The sequence below is a fragment of the Babylonia areolata genome, chromosome 10, assembly GCF_041734735.1.
Source record: "Babylonia areolata isolate BAREFJ2019XMU chromosome 10, ASM4173473v1, whole genome shotgun sequence".
In the NCBI taxonomy this organism is placed as follows: domain Eukaryota; kingdom Metazoa; phylum Mollusca; class Gastropoda; order Neogastropoda; family Buccinidae; genus Babylonia; species Babylonia areolata.
Window position 1 is genome coordinate 18967570 of NC_134885.1, and position 22555 is coordinate 18990124.

General features: G+C 41.8%; 1 protein-coding gene across 1 annotated transcript in view; it reads right to left on the bottom strand.

Moving 5' to 3' along the window:
• Positions 1-303: 303 nt before the first annotated feature.
• Positions 304-22555, bottom strand: part of LOC143286860 (vacuolar protein sorting-associated protein 18 homolog) — a 60894-nt gene continuing 38642 nt past the window's right edge. Inside the window, exons 22-30 of the mRNA XM_076594703.1 lie at positions 21984-22124; positions 20451-20582; positions 16460-16544; positions 15592-15719; positions 11207-11328; positions 9022-9142; positions 8174-8305; positions 3845-3903; positions 304-3357 (exon numbers count right to left, since the gene is read on the bottom strand). Of these exons, the coding sequence (XP_076450818.1) occupies positions 3294-3357; positions 3845-3903; positions 8174-8305; positions 9022-9142; positions 11207-11328; positions 15592-15719; positions 16460-16544; positions 20451-20582; positions 21984-22124 (984 nt within the window). The 3' untranslated portion in view covers positions 304-3293. The remainder of the gene's footprint in view (positions 3358-3844; positions 3904-8173; positions 8306-9021; positions 9143-11206; positions 11329-15591; positions 15720-16459; positions 16545-20450; positions 20583-21983; positions 22125-22555) is intronic.

The following is a 22555-nucleotide window of genomic DNA, read 5'->3' on the forward strand; positions in this document are numbered from 1 at the left end:
AAGTTCTGTCTGATCTCAGTGAGGTGAAGGCCCTTCACTGACAACCTGACCTGTAAGTTCTGTCTGATCGCAGTGAGGTGACAGCCCTTCACTGACATCCTAACCTGTAAGCTCTGTCTGATCTCAGTGAGGTGACAGCCCTTCACTGATGAGTTCACTTGTCAGCAGCGGCAGTCAAGAAGTTAATCAAAGACATCAACAAGATCTGTCAAAGAGTGAGCATTTCTTGTGCTCAGTCAGTCATGTGGTAAGATATCATGTGTGCTTTCCAAAAAAACATGAAATGGAAAACAAATTATGTGACTTGACCATTTCTTTTAATTCTCATTTTCAACATGAAATAAGTTACTGTGCACCATACAAAAGAATACAAGCACAAAAGCAAATACCAAATCATACTGATTACAGCCCGGTTGAGGAGCAAAATAATGCATAATGTATGCATAAATGTTGATGGACAGATAAAATGTGACATAATTGTAATAACTTAAAACACACAAACACACACATGCAAACTCTGGAGTTTGAGACATCCCTCTTAAAAAACACACAAAAAAGTACCTTTCTTACAGACATGCGTACATTCACAAGCATGCACACAAGCACAATCAAACTAAGGATTCACACATATAATTGCAATTACATAGAAAATAAAAAGAATATGATAAAACCTGGCATTTTGTGAATATTCAAACGTTTTAATGTCAAATTTTCACAATGTGTATTCAAGAAGGAGAGGGAGATTCACACACATAAACATACACACACCCACTACCCCCTATCCTACACACACTTACACTCATTTTAGTTTCTCTCACTTCTCCCCTCTCTTACATATGAGAATTCACAATGGTACTTCAGGGTGCTATGAAACTGAAAGCTCAGATTAAAAGCAGAAAACATGCTTGTAAGCTTTTCATTTAAAAAAAACAAACAAACAAACAAAAAATTGTCACAGGAAAAATAGAAGACTGAACACAGGAACATACACTCAACATTTTCTTTCACTAAATACTTTAAGCTCCAGCCATCAAGTCTAAACACAAAATCATACACATAAATTTTTCCTTCACGAAAACAAACTTAGAATTACAGGGGGAGAAAGCCCATCAAGGTAAAACACAGAAACTGCCGAATTGACTCATTCTGTCCCAAAGCCAAGCACTGCTCACTCACCAGGATATATATTTTTACATCAACTCCCGAGCAGTTCTCTAACATCAAATCCTGATTCATCGAAGTGGTTTTGCGAACCTTCAACTGAGTGTAAACAAACAGACTTTGATAAACTTCTGGGCAACAGTTTACCTACCAATAAAGTATGGGTGCGGTCCCTGCATTTTCATCACTATTTTGTAATTTTTGTATTTATACTCATACCTACAAAGTTATGTTTCACTACTCAACAAGTGTTAAACTGATCTGATATATATATATATATAATGTGAACGATCAATGCCAACTGTCATTCTTCAAGTTTTCAAATCACCTCAAATCTATAGTTGAAACCTCCCTGGCAGACATGGCTGCACAATCTCTATCTCGCAGTACTGAAAGGGTTAAGTACAAAATTTTCCTTCAATACTACATAATCTTACAGTGATTCACATTTTATTCTTCAGAATTTTCTGGTTCCAACGTCATGTCTTGGTCTGGCAAAAGCTTTGTGAAGGGACAGAAACTTTGATCACCAAGGTTTGTGGAAGCTTGAAAAGCACGAAATTGTGTAAGGTGAGAACAGGAAAATGTCTGACTGAACAATAGCGACCAAGTCCATCAATGAATTCATTTTGTACTCTGTTCCAGAGATGGTTGCATTCTTGTGAACATTTGAATCATGTTTCAGTTTCAAGGATGTGTCAAAGTGTGTGAACTTACTGATATATGCTACCGAACATCTGCTGTCAAAAAAGGAAAGAGAAAAAAATGAGCAGATGCCTGGTTTTCATATAAACCAATCATATTGACAGATGTTGAAAAGGAAAATGAATGTCAGTTTGAATTCCCAAATGGCAAAAAATGTTAAGATAAAAGTAGAAAATCAAAACACATGATACCATCTAGAAATAAAAAGAAAAAAGGAAAAACAACCTCCATATATGAAAACCTAATAACTGGGCAAAAAAAACTTGACCAGAAAAAAAGCTAACTTTGCAAAAAGCTAACACATACTGATAAAGGGAAACCAAACATAAAGGAAAACCAATCAACTGTGATCATTACACCTGTTTCAGGCAGAATATTGTTACAGATACACAGACATAAATGGCATGGATTCAACAGAGCACTCATCTTCCACAATCACAAGATCACACAGATGCACTTCACATACTTCCCAAGCCACTGAAAAGCATTTGAATAATTGACAATAATTAGTCATAAACAAAATAAGCCATAAAATAAAATAAATAACTGACGTCATTGTTAAAAAAGTTGTTCCTTTCAGGTTGATGATCCTAGAGTGAGAACACTTCCCAATATAGCTTGACAAATTATGTTCTCCACATGTACATTTTAGTTATTGTCACCATACTGTTGTCAAATGTGATGAAAAGGACTGTCCTGTTGAGTTTATATTCTGAGAAATCTGTTCTCTCATGAGAGAAGAATTGAAAACTGTCCACTCAAGAAATAAAAGCTAACTTATGGAGAGTAGCTTTTGGCTGTCATCCAACTATCTTATCAGCACTCTCTCACAGTTCAAAAATAACCCTTTCCTATTGCAAGGTGAAACAAAATCAAACTTCAATATATGCACAAATTTCAAAGATAGATGATTCACACCATAATACTATTGGCTCTAACATACTTCTCATCACTGGCAGTGGTATGATTTCCTTTTACCCCCTCTTCTTCCCCCCTACATGTTTCTCCATACTGGTACCTGACCTACTGAAAAGTGGAAGTCTCAGGCAATGATCATGAGATCTACATGTTCAACCTGACAGATGAACTGTAACAAGACAGCCCACATCCCATGATGACTTTAACTTTATCTATTAACTTTTGTTGTTTTTAGACCGGCCACCCCACCCACACACAGAAGTGATGACTCAATCCAGTTTTGTTCAGGACAGAAGCTGAAGTGAAGACAAGGTCATACTGAACCCACAAATACATGTGCGCACATTTACACACACATGTGCACACATACACATACATGTGCACACATGTGCACAAACACACATACAAATGCACACATCAATACAAGCCTGTAAACACACTCTATCACACACACACACACACACACACACACACTGGAATGCAGCAGCAGACAAAGACAGCACACAGCCTCACTCCCACTCAGCGACGGCATTCTCCCAGTTCTCTTCCTCCACAAAGAGTTTGTCCACACACCTGTAAAAACACGACACATTTCACCATGTATTTCCATCAACATCATCAAATGTCAACAAACTGGCATGAAGAAAGGTAAACATTATGCATTTGCTATTTTGTGCAAGAAAAGTAACTGTAAAGTCACTTTACTCCTGACATATTTTAAATGTTGACAGGATGAAGCAATTCAAAATCATGGGAAGATAATGAAGATTTTTTTTTTTTAAATACACAAAAAAACAAGAAACACGCTCAAAGTAAACATGGAAGACTAAAGCAAATGATGGATGCAATTATAAAACCAAATATATCTTGTAAACTTGTAAAAATAGTCACCGAAAAGAACAGCAATTTGCATGACGAAATTTTAGTCTTTAGCTGACCTGGATAAAAAGAAAATTGAGGCGCGCATGCGCATGCGTTTCTTGCTAAAAATAGCCAGGGAACCCCGATGAAAATCTGATAAAAGCGGGCCTGCACACCATCCCTAGCAACCAACACTGACCTGATCATGAAGTCACCACAGTAGATACACTCTGAGGACACCAGGTCATCCAACTTGTGCTGCAACCACACACACAACATTTCCATTACATTTTTCTCCACAATGCTACCATGGACACAAAAAAAGAAAGAAAACAGAACGGTGTTTCAGTTTCAGTTTCTCAAGGAGGTGTCACTGCATTCAGACAAATCCATACACGCAACACTACATCTGCTTGGCAGATGCCTGACCAGCAGCATAACCCAACTCGCTAGTCAGGCCTTGTGGCTTTCTGTGAGAAATTATGACCCACCTGTTACCATGTTTTAAGAAAAATAAATACAACACAAATTCTGTAGACTCCAAATAATTAAATAACAATTTGAAGTCCACTGTAAATGTAATGATGGACAGCTAAGGCTAAAACTTCGAGTATATCTCGTGGACAGTACATGGAAGGTTAAATGAAAGTAATAAAATTGTAATACACAAGCTGTAATTTTTAACAATTTTAATGAGGTCATAAACTGAGGCAAAACATGTAACAGGGTCGTGACTACTGACATAACACATATGAACAATATAATGATGTTTAACCCCTAGGCTGCCTATATGACGAGATAACTCGTCATGGAAAGCATGTACGCTTCGCTGCCACGATGATGAGATAACTCGTCATCGAAATATTCTGACTTTTCCCTGCTTTGCGTTCAGTTCGTTGACAAAAATGCTGGGGGAATCTTACTGGATTCTATTCATAGCTAGAAACCCCATCTACGTCATGAGGCAGTCCTTTATTTGAACTTTTTGGTTGGGTTACTGTCCCAGTGTTTGCCTGGCTCCTCTCCTCGCTTGCTCAACAAAATGTCGGACTGATGCCGTGCTCAAGACATGCGATCGTAGCGAACTAAATCAACCAAGATTGCTTTCTTTTGCTGATGCTCAGAAAGAATTGAAGCATAAACTCAAAGAAGACAGTGGTGAACATTAAATTGTCATAGGACGATTTGATAGAAAATAAAGGGAGCAATCAAGAGAGCGGCCAAGATACGACTATCAGTGAGTGATGCCGGCTGTGCAAACTTTAGCAGACGACAGAAAGTGACTGAATTATTAGCAGGACAGTGTGAGCGATTTTCTTGGCACTCAGCCAACGTGGTCTGATGAGAAGTGGATGAAGTGACCGTGTGAGAGTGGTGAACAGGAGGGGGATGGAGACTGAGGGGGCGTGCCTCTCATCAACATTATCACTTGGAGAAGTCACAATGCATTGTATATCTATCTCTTTTTATTTTTATTTTTTATTGTGGTTGTTCTAATATGATTTTGTGTATGCAGATATCCTTTTGTCCAGAAAATATGATATTTTAGTGCAAATTACCTGACTAATGTCAGTAATGAACAAGTTGAAAATGTGACAAAAAACAAAACACTGATTTCAAAACAACAGCATGTCACTAAAAATATATAAAAAGGGAAAACATCATGCGTTTTGTGTTCTTTATTCATTTACCTTACAGAAAATATATACTTTTATGGTCTTTCTCCAATAACAAAGAGCACAGAATTTTTTGAAGATTTATAGCCGTTTTTTGTGAAAAAACCTTGGCAAATAGATTTCACTTACTAATAAATAATAATAATGGTATTCATATAGCCCTGAATCTTGTGCAGAGACAAATCAAAGCGCATTTGCACCAGTCATTCACACGCATGCATAACTCTAAAACTGTAGAAACTAAAGCCAAGGAAGGGCAGGCAAGGGAGGCTATTTTGGGAAGAGGTGGGTTTTAAGGCCAGACTTGAAAGAGCTGAGTGTGGAGACTTGATGAAGTGAAAGAGGAAGTTCATTCCAATCGCAAGGTCCAGAGACAGAGAAAGAACGGCGGCCAACAGTCGAGTGTTTGAATCTGGGTATATGTAAACAGAGTGGATCCAAAGCCAATCGTAGTGAGCGAGATGGAGTGTAGAGGTGAAGGCAGCCGCAGAGATAGGAAGGGGCAGTTTTGTGAATAGAGTGCTGATCTTGTACTTTATTCGGTGTGAGACAGGGAGCCAGTGGAGATGTTGCAAAAGAGGAGTGATGTGCTCAGATCTTTTCTTCCTGAGGACGAGTTGGGCAGCAGAGTTTTGTATGCGCTGAAGGGACTGAATGGATGAAGCAGGCAAACCAGACGATAGAGAGTTACAGTAGTCAAGGTGAGAGAGAATGAGAGAAACAACAAGTCAAGATGTTGCATCAGTGGACAGATATTTCCGGACGGTACTGATGCACCACAGTTGACAGTAGCAGGACTGACATGTCTGACTGATAAATTTTTGCATGGACAGTGTATTGTCAAGGACAACACCGAGGTTCCTGACTGACGTGGAAAGAGGGATGGATGTACTGCCAAGTTTGATTGTGTCAATTGTGATGGAAGACAGTTTTTGTTTAATTCCTATGACCATTGCTTCAGTTTTGTCCGTGTTCAATTGTAACTTATTTCGAGTCATCCAGTTTTGAATGTCCAGGAAGCAGTTGGATGTTTCTTGCAAGAACAACAACAATTTTTCAGGGGTATCACTCTTCTGGAGTTGAGTGTCATAAGCATAAGAATGATGACTGATATTATGGCAGTTGACAATTTCAGCGAGAGGAGCAGTGTATAGTGTGAAGAGCACTGGGCCTAAAACAGATCCCTGTGGGACTCCATGTTCGATTTTAACGGGTTCAGATTGGAAATGATCAACAATGACAGACTGGAATCGATCAGTGAGATAAGATTCGAACCAGTTTAGAACAGTGCCATTGATACCAAATGTAAAATGAAGACGAGAAAGAAGACAGAATGGTCTATCGTGTCAAAGGCGGCTGACAAGTCGAGAAGAGTGAGAAGGGAAATTTTTCCTGAGTTGGTCGCTATCAGTAGATTGTTCAGACTGTGGAGGAGAGTGGTTTCGGTGCTGTGGTCAGAGCGACAGGCAGACTGAAATGGGTGAATGGTCTTATTTTCCTGGCAGCAAAAGGGTTAAATGGGAAGCAGAATGTATGATATGGTTACAGCTGAAAGTATGACCAATTCAAGGAATGCACCACAGGTAGGACAACACTTTACACAGGACTGCACAGGTAGGGCAACACTTTACACAGGACATGCAGGTAGGACAACCCTTACAGGACTAAACTTTACATAGGACCTCACAGGTAGGACTACACGGGGAGGACTACTCTTTACATAGGACTACACAGATAGGAACACCTCGAATGCTACCCAGGTAGGACTACACATGGAGGACTACACTTTACATAGGACTACACAGGGAGGACTACACTTTACATAAGACTACACAGATAGGACCACCATGAAGGATTACTCAGGTAGGACTACACAGGGAGGACTGCACTTTACACAGGACTACACATGTAGGACTACCATAAAGGAGTACCCAGGTAGGACTACACAGGTAGGACTACCACGAAGGACTACCCAGGTAGGACTACACAGGGAGGACTACACTTTACATAGGACAACACCAGTAGGACTATACATGGAGGACAACACCGGTAGGACTACAAAGGGAGGACAACACCGGTAGGACTACACAGGGAGGACTACACCGGCAAGACTACACAGGGAGGGCTACACCGGCAGGACTATACAGGGAGGACAACACCAGTAGGACTATACAAGGAGGACAACACCAGTAGGACTATACAGGGAGACTACACCGGTAGGACTATACAGGGAGGACTACACCGGTAGGACTATACAGGGAGGACTACACCAGCAAGACAACACAGGGAGGACTACACCAGTAGGACTATACAGGGAGGACAACACCAGTAGGACTATACAGGGAGGACTACACCGGTAGGACTATACAGGGAGGACAACACCAGTTGGACTACACAGGGAGGACTACACCAGTAGGACTATACAGGGAGGACTACACCAGTAGGACTATACAGGGAGGACAACACCGGCAGGACTATACAGGGAGGACTACACCGGCAGGACTACACAGGGAGGACAACACCAGTAGGACTATACAGGGAGGACAACACCAGTAGGACTATACAGGGAGGGCTACACCAGTAGGACTATACAGGGAGGACTACACCAGTAGGACTATACAGGGAGGACTACACCGGCAGGACTACACAGGGAGGACTACACCAGTAGGACTATACAGGGAGGACTACACCGGCAGGACTATACAGGGAGGACTACACCGGCAGGACTACACAGGGAGGACAACACCAGTAGGACTATACAGGGAGGACAACACCAGTAGGACTATACAGGGAGGGCTACACATTCCACGGAGAAAGACACTGGCCAGAGGCAAGGTGTGAGAACAACAGACCTGAACCTCCATGCGTGCAGTGCCAGCCGGCCCCCTGCCTGGTCGGGCGGAAGGACTTCCATCTGTCTCTGCCAGCTTCCGCTGCAGACCCTCCACCTGTGTCTTCTTTGACGTCTGCAGGCTGGGCAGAACCTGAATAATCATAATGATAATAATAATAATAAATAATCAATCCGAATAAAAAATTTTTTTAAATGAGCCTGCAAAAGCACTGTGTTGCTACTAACCGCAGCACAACCTTCTCACTTTCCTCTCTAATCACAATAATTATTATCATAATGGGAATTCATAATGCACTCGATGGGCACAATAGCCAAGTGGTTAAAATGTTGGACTTTCAATCTGAGGGTCCCGGGTTCGAATCTCAATGACAGCGTCTGGTTGGTAAAGGATGGAGATTTTTCCGATCTCCCAGGTCAATATATGTGCAGACCTGCTAGTGCCTGAACCCTCTTCCTATGTATACACAAGCAGAAGATCAAATACACACGTTAAAGATCCTGCAATCCATGTCAGCATTTGGTGGGTTATGGAGACAAGAACAAACCCTGCATGCAAACCCCCGAAAGCAGAGTATGGCTGCCTACATGGTGGGGAAAAAACAGTCAAACACGTAAAAGCCCACTCGTGTACATACGAGTGAACGTGGGAGTTGCATCCTATCTCTGTGGCTGCCTTCACCTGTACACTCCATCTCGCTCTCTACGATCGGCTTCGGATCCACTCTGTTTACGCATACCCCGATTCACACATTCTCAGTTCTGAGAAATGAGGTGCAAGATCAAATGTGATCAACTGTGATGAGGTATCTATGCAAAACAATACAACACAGGTGACCGGCCACCTACCTCAGCAATCAGACAGTCCATGTGGAACTTGTGAGTGCAGGGAAACAGGTAGAAAGGGGGGCGTGTCATCAAGGGGTAGTTACACACTGAACACTTGTCCTCTGCCTTCACCAGTGTGTATCTGAAATCATATACATTTCACATATGTACATTATGAACAACACTAGTTTACATGGCTGACAGTATCTAGTATCTGTGTTTAATATGCACTGCCTGTATATACAAGTTAAATACCACCAATTTAACTGGTTAACATTATCAAAATGTTTGTCAATCAAAAAAAAACATTGTTTTACTGAAAGACAGATAAAAATTGTGGGAAGGAAGACAGAGAGAAAAGTCGGGGATGGGGAAACAGACAGAGAAAAAGAGAGGAAAGCTGGGGATGGGGAAACAGACAGAGGATGGGGAAACAGACAGAGAAAAAGAGAGGAAAGTTGGGGATGGGGAAGTTGGGGATGGGGAAACAGACAGAGAAAAAGAGAGGAAAGTTGGGGATGGGGAAGTTGGGGATGGGGAAACAGACAGAGAAAAAGAGAGGAAAGTTGGGGATGGGGAAGTTGGGGATGGGGAAACAGACAGAGAAAAAGAGAGGAAAGTTGGGGATGGGGAAACAGACAGAGAAAAAGAGAGGAAAGTTGGGGATGGGGAAACAGACAGAGGATGGGGAAACAGACAGAGAAAAAGAGAGGAAAGCTGGGGATGGGGAAACAGACAGAGAAAAAGAGAGGAAAGTTGGGGATGGGGAAACAGACAGAGAAATAAGGACAGATGGGGATGGGGAAACAGACAGAGAAATAAGGACAGATGGGGATGGGGAAACAGACAGAGAAATAAGGACAGATGGGGATGGGGAAACAGACAGAGAAATAAGGACAGATGGGGATGGGGAAACAAAGAAATAAGGACAGATGGGGATGGGGAAACAGACAGAGAAATAAGGACAGATGGGGATGGGGAAACAGACAGAAAAATAAGGACAGATGGGGATGGGGAAACAAAGAAATAAGGACAGATGGGGATGGGGAAACAGACAGAGAAATAAGGACAGATGGGGATGGGGAAACAGACAGAGAAATAAGGACAGATGGGAATGGGGAAACAAAGAAATAAGGACAGATGGGAATGGGGAAACAGACAGAGAAATAAGGACAGATGGGGATGGGGAAACAGACAGAGAAATAAGGACAGATGGGGATGGGGAAACAAAGAAATAAGGACAGATGGGGATGGGGAAACAGACAGAGAAATAAGGACAGATGGGGATGGGGAAACAGACAGAGAAATAAGGACTGATGGGGATGGGGAAACAGACAGAGAAATAAGGACAGATGGGGATGGGGAAACAGAGAAATAAGGACAGATGGGGATGGGGAAACAGAGAAATAAGGACAGATGGGGATGGGGAAACAGACAGAGAAATAAGGACAGATGGGGATGGGGAAACAGAGAGAGAAATAAGGACTGATGGGGATGGGGAAACAGACAGAGAAATAAGGACAGATGGGGATGGGGAGATCAGAGAGAGATACATGAAAAAGAAAACATCCTGCTGATTACTTTTTCAGCTCATGAGCAGGATTTACCTCCCATGCCATGGTTACTTCTTTGATTCAGCATTTCCTTTCTTTCTCTCGTTCTACTGGTTCAGTCCACTTTTTTTTTTGCTTGGTGTGAGGGTGTGCGGGGGCGGGTTGTGTTGTTTTCTGGGGGTTTTTTGTGGTGGTCCAATTGTATTTAAAGTCTCAAATTCTTAACCCCTCTCAATTTTTTTTTCACATGGTCATGATGGTGGCAGAGAGATAAAAGAAATGGTTTTCTAAACAGACTCTGTGTGTGCGCACATGTGCATGCGCATGTGGTGTGCATGCATGTGTAAGTGTGTGAGTGTGCATGAGTGTGAGTGTGAGTGTGCCTGCATCTGCATCTGTGTGTCTGAGTATGCGTCTATGTGAGCCTGCATGTGCAAATTATTTTCTCATAGTGTACACAGGAAAAATCAGGAACGGGAACGAGAGAACAGAACTAATGCAGTGCTCTTTAACCACCACACACACACACACACACACACGCACACACACAGAACTCAGAACTTTGAGTTCTGAGTTCTCTCTCACACACACACACACACACACACACACACACACACACACAGGAGGTGGCAAGACAGACACATGGTCCTCACTTGTTGCGGAAACTCTGTATCTCCCGTCTGATTTCTTCAGCGCTCTGTGTGGCCTCCTCCATCTCCTCCTTCAGGGAGTCAATGTGCTGGTTGTACTCCTGCAGCGATGAGATGATGGCATCCTGAAACACCACAAGTACACAGTGTCAAACCACACCAATACAGTGTCACACCACACCAATACAGTGTTCAAATCACACCATTACAGTGTCAAACCACACCAGTACAGTGTTCCAATACAGTGTTCAAACCACACCATTACAGTGTCAAACCACACCAATACAGTGTTCAAACCACACCATTACAGTGTCAAACCATGCCATTACAGTGTCAAACCACACCAATACAGTGTTCAAACCGCACCAATACAGTGTTCAAACCACACCAAGACAGTGTTCAAACCACATCATTACAGTGTCAAACCACTCCATTACAGTGTTCAAACCACACCATTACAGTGTCAAACCACACTGTCAAACCACACCAATACAGTGTCAAACCAAAGTGTCAAACCACACCATTACAGTGTCAAACCACACTGTCAAACCACACCAATACAGTGTCAAACCAAAGTGTCAAACCACACCATTACAGTGTCAAACCACACTGTCAAACCACACAAATACAGTGTTAAACCACACCATTACAGTGTCAAACCACACCGTTACAGTGTCAAACCACACTGTCAAACCACACCATTACAGTGTCAAACAGTGTCAAACCACACTGTCAAACCACACCAATACAGTGTCAAACCAAAGTGTCAAACCACACCAATACAGTGTCAAACCACACTGTCAAACCACACAAATACAGTGTTAAACCACACCATTACAGTGTCAAACCACACCGTTACAGTGTCAAACCACACTGTCAAACCACACCATTACAGTGTCAAACAGTGTCAAACCACACTGTCAAACCACACCAATACAGTGTTAAACCACACCAATACAGTGTCAAACCACACCATTACAGTGTCAAACCACATCAATATCATGTCAAACCACACCACTACAGTTCAAACCACACCAATACCGTGTCAAACCACACCAATATTGTGTCAAACCACACCATTACTGTGTCAAACCACACCAATACCGTGTCAAACCACACCAATATTGTGTCAAACCACACCATTACAGTGTCAAACCATACTGTCAAACCACACCAATACAGTGTCAAACCACACCATTACAGTGTCAAACCACACCAATACCGTGTCAAACCACACCAATATTGTGTCAAACCACACCATTCCATTACAATGTCAAACCACACCATTGCAATGTCAAACCATACTGTCAAACCACACCATTACAGTGTCAAACCACACCAATACAGTGTCAAACCACACCAAACCACACCAATACAGTGTCAAACCACACCAATACAGTGTCAAACCACACCATTACAGTGTCAAACCACACTGTCAAACCACACCAATACAGTGTCAAACCACAAACCACACCAATACAGTGTCAAACCACATTGTCAAACCACACCAATACAGTGTCAAACCACACCATTACAGTGTCAAACCACACCAATACAGTGTCAAACCACAAACCACACCAATACAGTGTCAAACCACACCATTACAGTGTCAAACCACACTGTCAAACCACACCAATACAGTGTCAAACCACACCACACCAATACAGTGTCAAACCACACTAATACAGACAGTGTCAAACCACACCACACCAATACAGTGTCAAACCACACCAATACAGTGTCAAACCACACCAATACAGTGTCAAACCACACCATTACAGTGTCAAACCACACCAAACCACACCAATACAGTGTCAAACCACACCATTACAGTGTCAAACCACACTGTCAAACCACACCAATACAGTGTCAAACCACATTGTCAAACCACACCAATACAGTGTCAAACCACACCACACCAATACAGTGTCAAACCACACCATTACAGTGTCAAACCACACTGTCAAACCACACCAATACAGTGTCAAACCACACCACACCAATACAGTGTCAGACCACACTGTCAAACCACACCAATACAGTGTCAAACCACACCATTACAGTGTCAAACCACACTGTCAAACCACACCAATACAGTGTCAAACCACATTGTCAAACCACACCAATACAGTGTCAAACCACACCACACCAATACAGTGTCAAACCACACCATTACAGTGTCAAACCACACCATTACAGTGTCAAACCACACTGTCAAACCACACCAATACAATGTCAAACCACATTGTCAAACCACACCAATACAGTGTCAAACCACACCACACCAATACAGTGTCAAACCACACCATTACAGTGTCAAACCACACTGTCAAACCACACCAATACAGTGTCAAACCACACCAATACAGTGTCAAACCACACTGTCAAACCACACCAATACAGTGTCAAACCACAAACCACACCAATACAGTGTCAAACCACACCATTACAGTGTCAAACCACACTGTCAAACCACACCAATACAGTGTCAAACCACACTGTCAAACCACACCAATACAGTGTCAAACCACATTGTCAAACCACACCAATACAGTGTCAAACCACACCACACCAATACAGTGTCAAACCACACTAATACAGACAGTGTCAAACCACACCAATACAGTGTTAGAATGGACAGGCCTGAGACTAAGCGATACCTTGAGAGAGATGACTAACAGGGAAAAACAGAGAGCTAGTTGCTGATTCATCAGTGGTGCCCTTACAGTCATGAGTCTCCAGGATAGCAGAAGAAGAAGTAGTCAGTGTACACCAATACAGTGTCAAACATATCACCATAGGAAAAAAGTTATATTTATTAAAATCCTTTTTTTATATATCACTTTTAGAGACAGCAGATTTCTCTGTTTGAACACAGAATGCACAGACATCATGATAAATGGGACACACAACGACGATTAGTTCCAAAAAGAAAATGTAAGAGACAGAAGGCCAAAGTAAATGAAATATCAAAATAGTTTACGGCAAGCAACGATCATTTTGAAAAAAAACAACTTGTACTTTCATTTCAGTTTGTGGGCAGCTTGTTCTAGTACTGATGTTCTTTCATCTTTTTTTTCACCAAAACTCCCTGTCTTGAAGAACATCTGGCACAGAACAGTAAAAAGGAGAACTAAAGACCCTGAAACACACCTGGGGTACCATTCAGGGACTGACCCGTAACAGACAACCGTGGTGGTTCTTCGTTGCTGCCCCATATACCCTACATGCCATATTAGCTGTAAGTAAGCATGTAAGCAAGAAGCAATGAAGTAAGAGAGTGAGTGAGTAAGTCAGTAAGTAAGTGAGTGAGTAAGTCAGTAAGTGAGTGGGTAAGTCAGTAAGTCTGTCAGTAAGTGAGTGAGTGAGTGAGTGAGTCAGTAAGTGAGTGAGTCAGTGAGTGAGTGAGAAGTCAGTAAGTCAGTAAGTAAGTGAGTCAGTAAGTAAGTGAGTGAGTGAGTCAGTAAGTAAGTGAGTGAGTCAGTAAGTGAGTGAGTCAGTAAGTAAGTGAGTGAGGAGTAAGTCAGTGAGTGAGTCAGTCAGTAAGTAAGCAAGTAAGCGAGTGAGTAAGTCAGTAAGTGAGTGAGTCAGTAAGTAAGTCAGTAAGTCAATAAGTAAGTGAGTAAGTCAGTGAGTGAGTGATTCAAGATTCAAGATTCAATATGGTTTATTCAATTAAGGCCATAGCCCCATATGAATAGGGGGTAATAACAGTTTTACATATGTCATTGCAATTGGTAATATAAACAATACAACGTCATTCACAACAAGCATCAGTGAATCTAAGAAATGAGTGTCTCTCTTAATTGCAGTGCTTTATAAAGATACATAGCAAAACTACGTATGGTGTTTTCATCGTTAGATGCCATTACTAAACATAACCGAAACAAGCATGGATTTATATAATATTTGGGGGGAATAAATTGGATTCGTAAGTCAGTCAACACAGGGCATTTTAAAACAAAGTGAACTTCATCCTCTCTTGATTCTTTCCACAGTGGGCACAATTGTTCAGAATGACATGTTGCTTTGTAACGATATCTGTGAAGTAAGTGAGTGAGTAAGTCAGTAAGTAAGTGAGTGAGTAAGTGAGTGAGTAAGTCAGTAAATGAGTAAGTCAGTAAGTGAGCCAGTAAGTAAGTAAGTAAGTAAGTAAGTAAGTAAGTCAGTCAGTCAGTCAGTCAGTCAGTAAGTCAGTCAGTCAGTAAGTGAGTCAGTCAGTCAGTCAGTCAGTCAGTCAGTCAGTCAGTCAGTAAGTAAGTAAGTGAGTGAGTGAGTGAGTGTGTGAGTCAGTAAGTCAGTCAGTAAGTGAGTAAGTAAGTAAGTGAGTGAGTAAGTAAGCAATCAAGCAAGTACGTAAACTGTCTGTGAGTGTTTGAGAGTTGTACCTTGAAGTGGTCGATGGTGACGAAGTCGGGGAAGAAGGGCAGGATGTCCTCTATCTTCAGCATGTCACACTCATGCAGGAACTCCATAGCGTGCCGAATGTCCTCCTGGTTCTGCACCACATGGCGCGCTGAAACACCATGCACACACACACACATACACACACACACACCTCCATAAGTGTCCCTTACATCACACCGTGCCTGTGTTCCTGACATCAAAGAACAATTGCTTGAAAATAATTAGAAATAAAATAAAAATGTGTGTGTTTGTGCCTGACTGGCATGTTATTGCAAAGCGCTTTGAGAGGTTTTATTCTTTTAAGGTTTATTAACAGTTTATAAACATTATCATCATTATATAGATATCAGCATCATCAACATTATATTGTATACACTTTATGACCCTCTGAAACCTGGGTTCCTCAAACTGCACAGAATCAAATACAGGAAAATCATTAAACATGGGTTAACAGAGCAACACAATCCAGCATCAATGAATACTCACTTAAGTTAATACTGTCCAGTACTGCATTGTGCTAGTGTTTCTTTTGCTTTAAAAAAAAAAGAAGAAGAAATATCAAATAATGATTCCACTTTTAATCATGGTAATGAAATTCAAAAACCAATCTTGTGAGCCAGTGTTCCTTTATGAAGAATATCACAGAATAAATCAACTTTAGTTCTGGTAATAAAATTGAACCATCAATGGTTCTTATTTGAATTGCTATTTGTATACCATTCTTTTTTTTAAAAAATTATTACTGTGTGTGATCTTACAAACACTGCTGCCCTGAACAGAATGACATTAACAACAACATAAAAAAAAATCTAGAAAAAACTACAAACAAAGGGAGAAAAGAGATCATACCGATGCGCAGCCACAGTTTTTTGCGTAACTCCTGATCCTCCTCTTCTGGTTTGTTGGCCTGCTGTTTGGCCAGCTCCACATCCACCTGATTCACACAGAGAATCTTCACTTCACTGAGACCTGACACGGCGGCACAAGGCAGCCCTTTTAGTTTTGGCGCGAAGCGGAGGGGAGAGGGATGAACAGCGAGCGAGCGCGAAACGTTGGAAAGGTGATAGCCTGGACAGACAGGCAGGCAGTATATGGGGCAGCGCTCTGGCGCACCACTAACTTCGCGCTATTCTTTGCGGAGCGCATGTTACACGGGCAGTGTGTACAGCTGTGAACAGCTTCGCTGCTGCTGATAAACTGTCAGAAACAGGGTTATGTGCTTTTAAAAAATAATACTCTATGTCAGAATGCAACAAGAAGGGCGCTATGGGTGTGAATGGATGTGTGATTTTCTGACAAATTTAACGATACCAAACATGAGCAGGTTTAATTTCCTACAGGCAGTGTACAAGCGGTCCAAAACTTAGCGAGCACACGAACATTCTGTTCGAACTGAGGAACACACACGGAACGTAGTTCAATTTCAACTCCGTGTTGTGTGTGTACATCGTTTTACTTGGAGATAAAACTTGTATCATGATATACATGCATGTCTCCACGATACAACTGGAAGGAAAATATAGCCGATACGTTACCTAGAGGTGGCAGACCGCCCCGGAATTAGTATCAGTATTTAACGATCAGCTCCACTGAGAACTGCTGCCAGCCACTTAAGTTTCACACTTCTCTCAACATCACGGGAAGAGAGACGGACAGGCAGACATATATATGCAGGGACAGACATACTGAGAAACAGAGGAACGTGTACGGAGAGAGAAAGGGGAGAGGCACAGAGAGAGAGGGAGAGAGACAGACGCAGAGAGAGAGAGAGAGAGAGAGACGCACACAGAGAGGGGGGGAGAGATTTTCGCCGACTAGATGTTTTGCGTGTCAGTATGTGTGCCTTTGCTTGCGACATGCATTTGGTCAGTCTAAAAGATACACCTTGACGATACCATGCTTTTAGTAAACGATCACAATGTAACGTACTGACATGCATTTGTAAGTTCTAAATAATAAAATCCATTCCTACCTGAACTTATAAATCCGTATGAACTCCTTGTTTGTAGTTGGTAATCCACTCAGTTGAAGTGTGACACTGACTAAACTCAAACATTTTTTTTCTTTTCTTGTTTTTTCCATACAATGTGTGTGTGCGGGAGGGAGGGATTCAGGGTGGAGAAAAGAACAGGGCTGAAAATTTCTTTATTCTTTACTTTTTGATTTGTGCCGTGATTCTCCTGCTTGGGGTACGACTTGCTGAAGCATGGGGGGAGACAATAGTCATGTGCTCTTGCATGATGACACGTAGTTTGTCATCTTGTGACTGCATCCCTAATACTTTCTTTTGAGTGAATTGACGACTGCGTGTGTTGCCTCCCCCCCTTGTTCATTTTTTTGTAGCACTTGATACAAATGCATGTGGGATGTTTGCCCTCTTCATCATTCGAAACATCTAGACCGAAAAAACGAAACAGTTCAGAAGAATACTTGGCACAAAGTCTTGCATTCAACCCCTTATCTTTATCTCTTCTGAGAACCCGCTCACCACACACACGACACATATTATCCAAACATCTCAAGTGTTCACTGAAGGTGTGTTGCCCAGTCAGCAATGCTGCCACTACCGCACCAGATTCCATTTTTGTCGGCACTCACACACACACACTTAGGTCAAATAACTGGATGTAACACAAACACTCGGACAGTGTCTGGTAAATCACACAACACACTTAAAGTTCACATTCACTGGAATCATGTACACAAAAATGACAGCAAACAAAAACCGGTGTGCACGAATATGATTAAATGAAAATCACTTAAACAATACACCTTTCTCTGCTGGAAACATAGGCACAAAGAGCGCGGCGCGCGCTCCCCTCCCCCCCCCCTCCCATCCCAGAGGAATCTAGGTCAGCAGCCGTGCTCCTGACCGCTCACTGAACTCTGAAACTAAATAGCTCTGCTGGAAGTTAAGCGGCACAGCCGTGCTGACAGAGGATCTTCACTTCACTGAGACCTGACAGAGAATCTTCACTTCACTGAGACCTGACAGAGGATCTTCACAAATTACATACTGCCACCTGATGCACAAAGACATGACAGAGAACTGTCACAAATTACACACTGCCTCATGACCCACAGAAACATGACAGAGAATCCTCACAAATTACACACTGCCACATGACACAGAGACATGGCAGAGAATCCTCACAAATTACACACTGCCACATGACACAGAGACATGACAGAGAATCCTCACAAATTACACACTGCCACATGACACAGAGACATGGCAGAGAATCCTCACAAATTACACACTGCTACCTGACACACAGAGACTTGACAGAGAATCCTCACAAATTACACACTGCTACCTGACACACAGAGACATGACAGAGAATCCTCACAAATTACACACTGCCACCTAACGCACAGATACATAACAAAGAATCTTCACAAATCATACAGTGTCACCTGACACACAGACACATGACAGAGAATCTTCACAAATTACACACTGTCACCTGATACACACAAACATGACAGAGAATCTTCACAAATTATACAGTGCCACATGACGCATACAGACATGACAGAGAATCTTCACAAATTACACAATGCCACATGACACATATAGACATGACAGAGAATCTTCACAAATTACACAATGCCACATGACACATATAGACATGACAGAGAATCTTCACAAATTACACAATGCCACATGACGCATATAGACATGACAGAGAATCTTCACAAATTACACAATGCCACATGACACATATAGTCATAACACAGAATCTTCACAAAATACACACTGCAACCTAACACACAGAGACATGACAGAGAATCTTCACACTGCCACCTGACACATACAGACATGACAGAGAATCTTCACAAATTACATACTGCCACATAACGCAAATAGACATGACAGAGAATCTTCACAAAATACTGCCACCTGACGCACAGAAACATGACAGAGAATCTTCATAAAATACACACTGCCACATGACTCACAATGACATGACAGAGAATCTTCACAAAATACACATTGCCACCTGACACATGACAGAGAATCTTCACAAATTACAAACTGCCACCTGATGCATAGAGACATGACAGAGAATCTTCAGAAAATACACACTGCCACATGACTCACAATGACATGACAGAGAATCTTCAGAAAATACACACTTCCACCTGACGCACAGAGACATGACAGAGAATCTTCACAGAGACATGACAGAGAATCTTCACAAAATACACACTGCCACCTGACACACAGACACATGACAGAGTATCTTCGCAAATTACACACTGCCACCTGACGCATACAGACATGACAGAGAATCTTCGCAAAATACACACTGCCACCTGACGCACACAAACATGACAGAGAAACTTCACAAATTACACACTGCCACCTGTCGCACAGAGACATGACAGAGAATCTTCACACAGAGATGACAGAGAATCTTCACAAATTATACACTGCCACCTGACACACAAGTATGTGAAAAAGAATTAGTCATTTGGATAAGAGAATAAAAGGAGGTCCCATGTCCAGCATGCACTAATTTAATTAACACAGGTAGAAGAACACACTTGCAGTCAGAAAGAAGAGAGAAAAAAACGGATGGTGCTGCATTGTGGCAGTGCACTCTCCCTGTAGAGAGAAATCTGTTGTGATAAAAGTAATACAATTCAATACAACAGACCATCACAGAATCATTACAGAAAATTGTGATAAAAGTAATACAATTCAATACAATAGGCTATCATTAATGTCCTAAAAATATCCCTGCCCCAAAACACACAAAGAAAGAAAATTCCAGAACACACTACCAACCCAAACACACACACACACAGACACACAAAATCCCAGAGCACATACCTCCAGCGCCATGTCGACAGCCTCTTCATACAGACCCATCAGGGAGTAGACGTGTACACACGCCTGTTTATGTTTGCGTTCCGAGCACAGGCGCAAAGCATATTTCACATCATAGCAGATGTCTTCCAAATTCTGAAGAAAAAAAAAAGAAAAATAAAGGATAGTGTCTCTCCTGAGTCTGCATTGTTGCAACTTCATTTCTAATTTTTAAAACATCAACATGTTGTACTGGTATGATACTGGACAGAGCATACCATTTCTTTTGTACTGAACTCACTGTGATGTGATGATGTGGGGGAAAAAAGTTCCACAGGCAGACCTCAACTGTGTTATAAAGACATCCGCAAGATCTGATAGTCTTGAATGTCAACCTAAACAGCTGTAGCCTCAGAGCAATCGGGTGGCTTGGAGGCAGATGGTGTGAAAAGAGACACTCACCTAGCATTCTGAGGCTAAGCGACTGAGGAGAAAGGCCTCTAAACCAGACAGACACACCAGCATAAGACTTTACCTGAGCACAGTGCTGGAGGCACCTGGCACCTTTGCTCCTGAAATGGCCTGTCAAGCCACAACTGATACTATATCAATCACCACCCTGAGTGTAACTACTATGGTCTTCCAGTACTGATGAATGCGTATCCTCAACACATCGTCTGGTGACATGTTTTTTGTATCCCGCATTATAAAAATAAATTTTTATTACAAGTACAGTGTGCCTCGTTACACCTCTCTCCTGTCACCTGGAATAAACTTCCCTACCAATTCAGCATGCGGAAACAAATCTCATTTCATATCTGGCTTCAAAACATATCTCTCTAAATCTGCTTTCATGGATGTATAGTTGTCGGCATGTGTGTGTGTGTGTGTGTGTGTGTGTGTGTGTGTGTGTGGTGTGTGTGTGTGTGTGTGTGTGTGTGTGTGTGTGTGTGTGTGTGTGTGTGTGTGTGTGTGATCTGTCACCAACATATTCCAATCATCTTTGATCATGGTGCCCTCTGCTGTTCGTTTTTGCAACCATCTGTCCCATGATAATTGTTATGATTATTTGGGTAAGCTCTAAATTGTGGGAGCAATATTACCAAAATGGATTTGTACTCACACTGAAATCAGTATCACCTATGCCTTTCAAGCATACATATATCTCATGCTTGCACAACACACACACACACACTCACTCTCTCTCTCTCTCTCTCACATACATACACTCACACACACACACACAATTTATAAATGTAAAAGTGACAAAAAAAGTATTCCTGCTTCCATTGTTGTTGTTTTTTTTACACCAGCAGTCTTGCTTTGTATTGCTATTTTATTATTAATTCTTATACTTGTCTTGTGTTGTACTTATTATAAACTTCATTTCACATACTATGGCTAGACACTTCACTGAAGAACACACACACACACACACACACACATACACGCACACACACACAAACACACACACACACTCAAAACACACTAAGAACACACACACACACACACACACACACACACACCACACACACACACACATACACAAACACATACCTCTCCTTGCAGCTGTAAGTAAGTCATGAGGTTATCTGGCTGCAGCTTGGCATACAAGGACAGGAGGAAGTTGTGTATGGCCTGATCACGGTTGTCAAACTTCTGAACACACGTCTCCAGATAGCGGATGGCTTCGTTGCCCTGTGGATCAACATCTTCACACTTTCAGTTCAAAGTCAAAAACATTGCAAAAACAATTATAAAACACTGCTACATGTCACACTGTACTCAAACTACTGAAGTAATTACAGCTACATTGAAATAATCAGAAGTAGCCAGCAAGCCCTAATACATACTGCAGGGAGGACCATTTGAGGGAGACCGCCACTGTTTTGATCATGAAAATGTTTTAAAAAAAAGTAACCCATGAAATCACAAGCCAAACCTTTTGAGATTTCTTTTTTCTTCTGCATTTGTGGGTTTCAACTCCCATGTTCACTTCTGTATGAGTGGGCTTTTACATGTATGACTGTTTTTGCCCCAACATGTTGGCAGTCATACTTGATTTTCAGGGTGTGCATGCAGGGTATGTTCTTGCTTTCATAACCCACCAAATGCTGACGCGATTTATG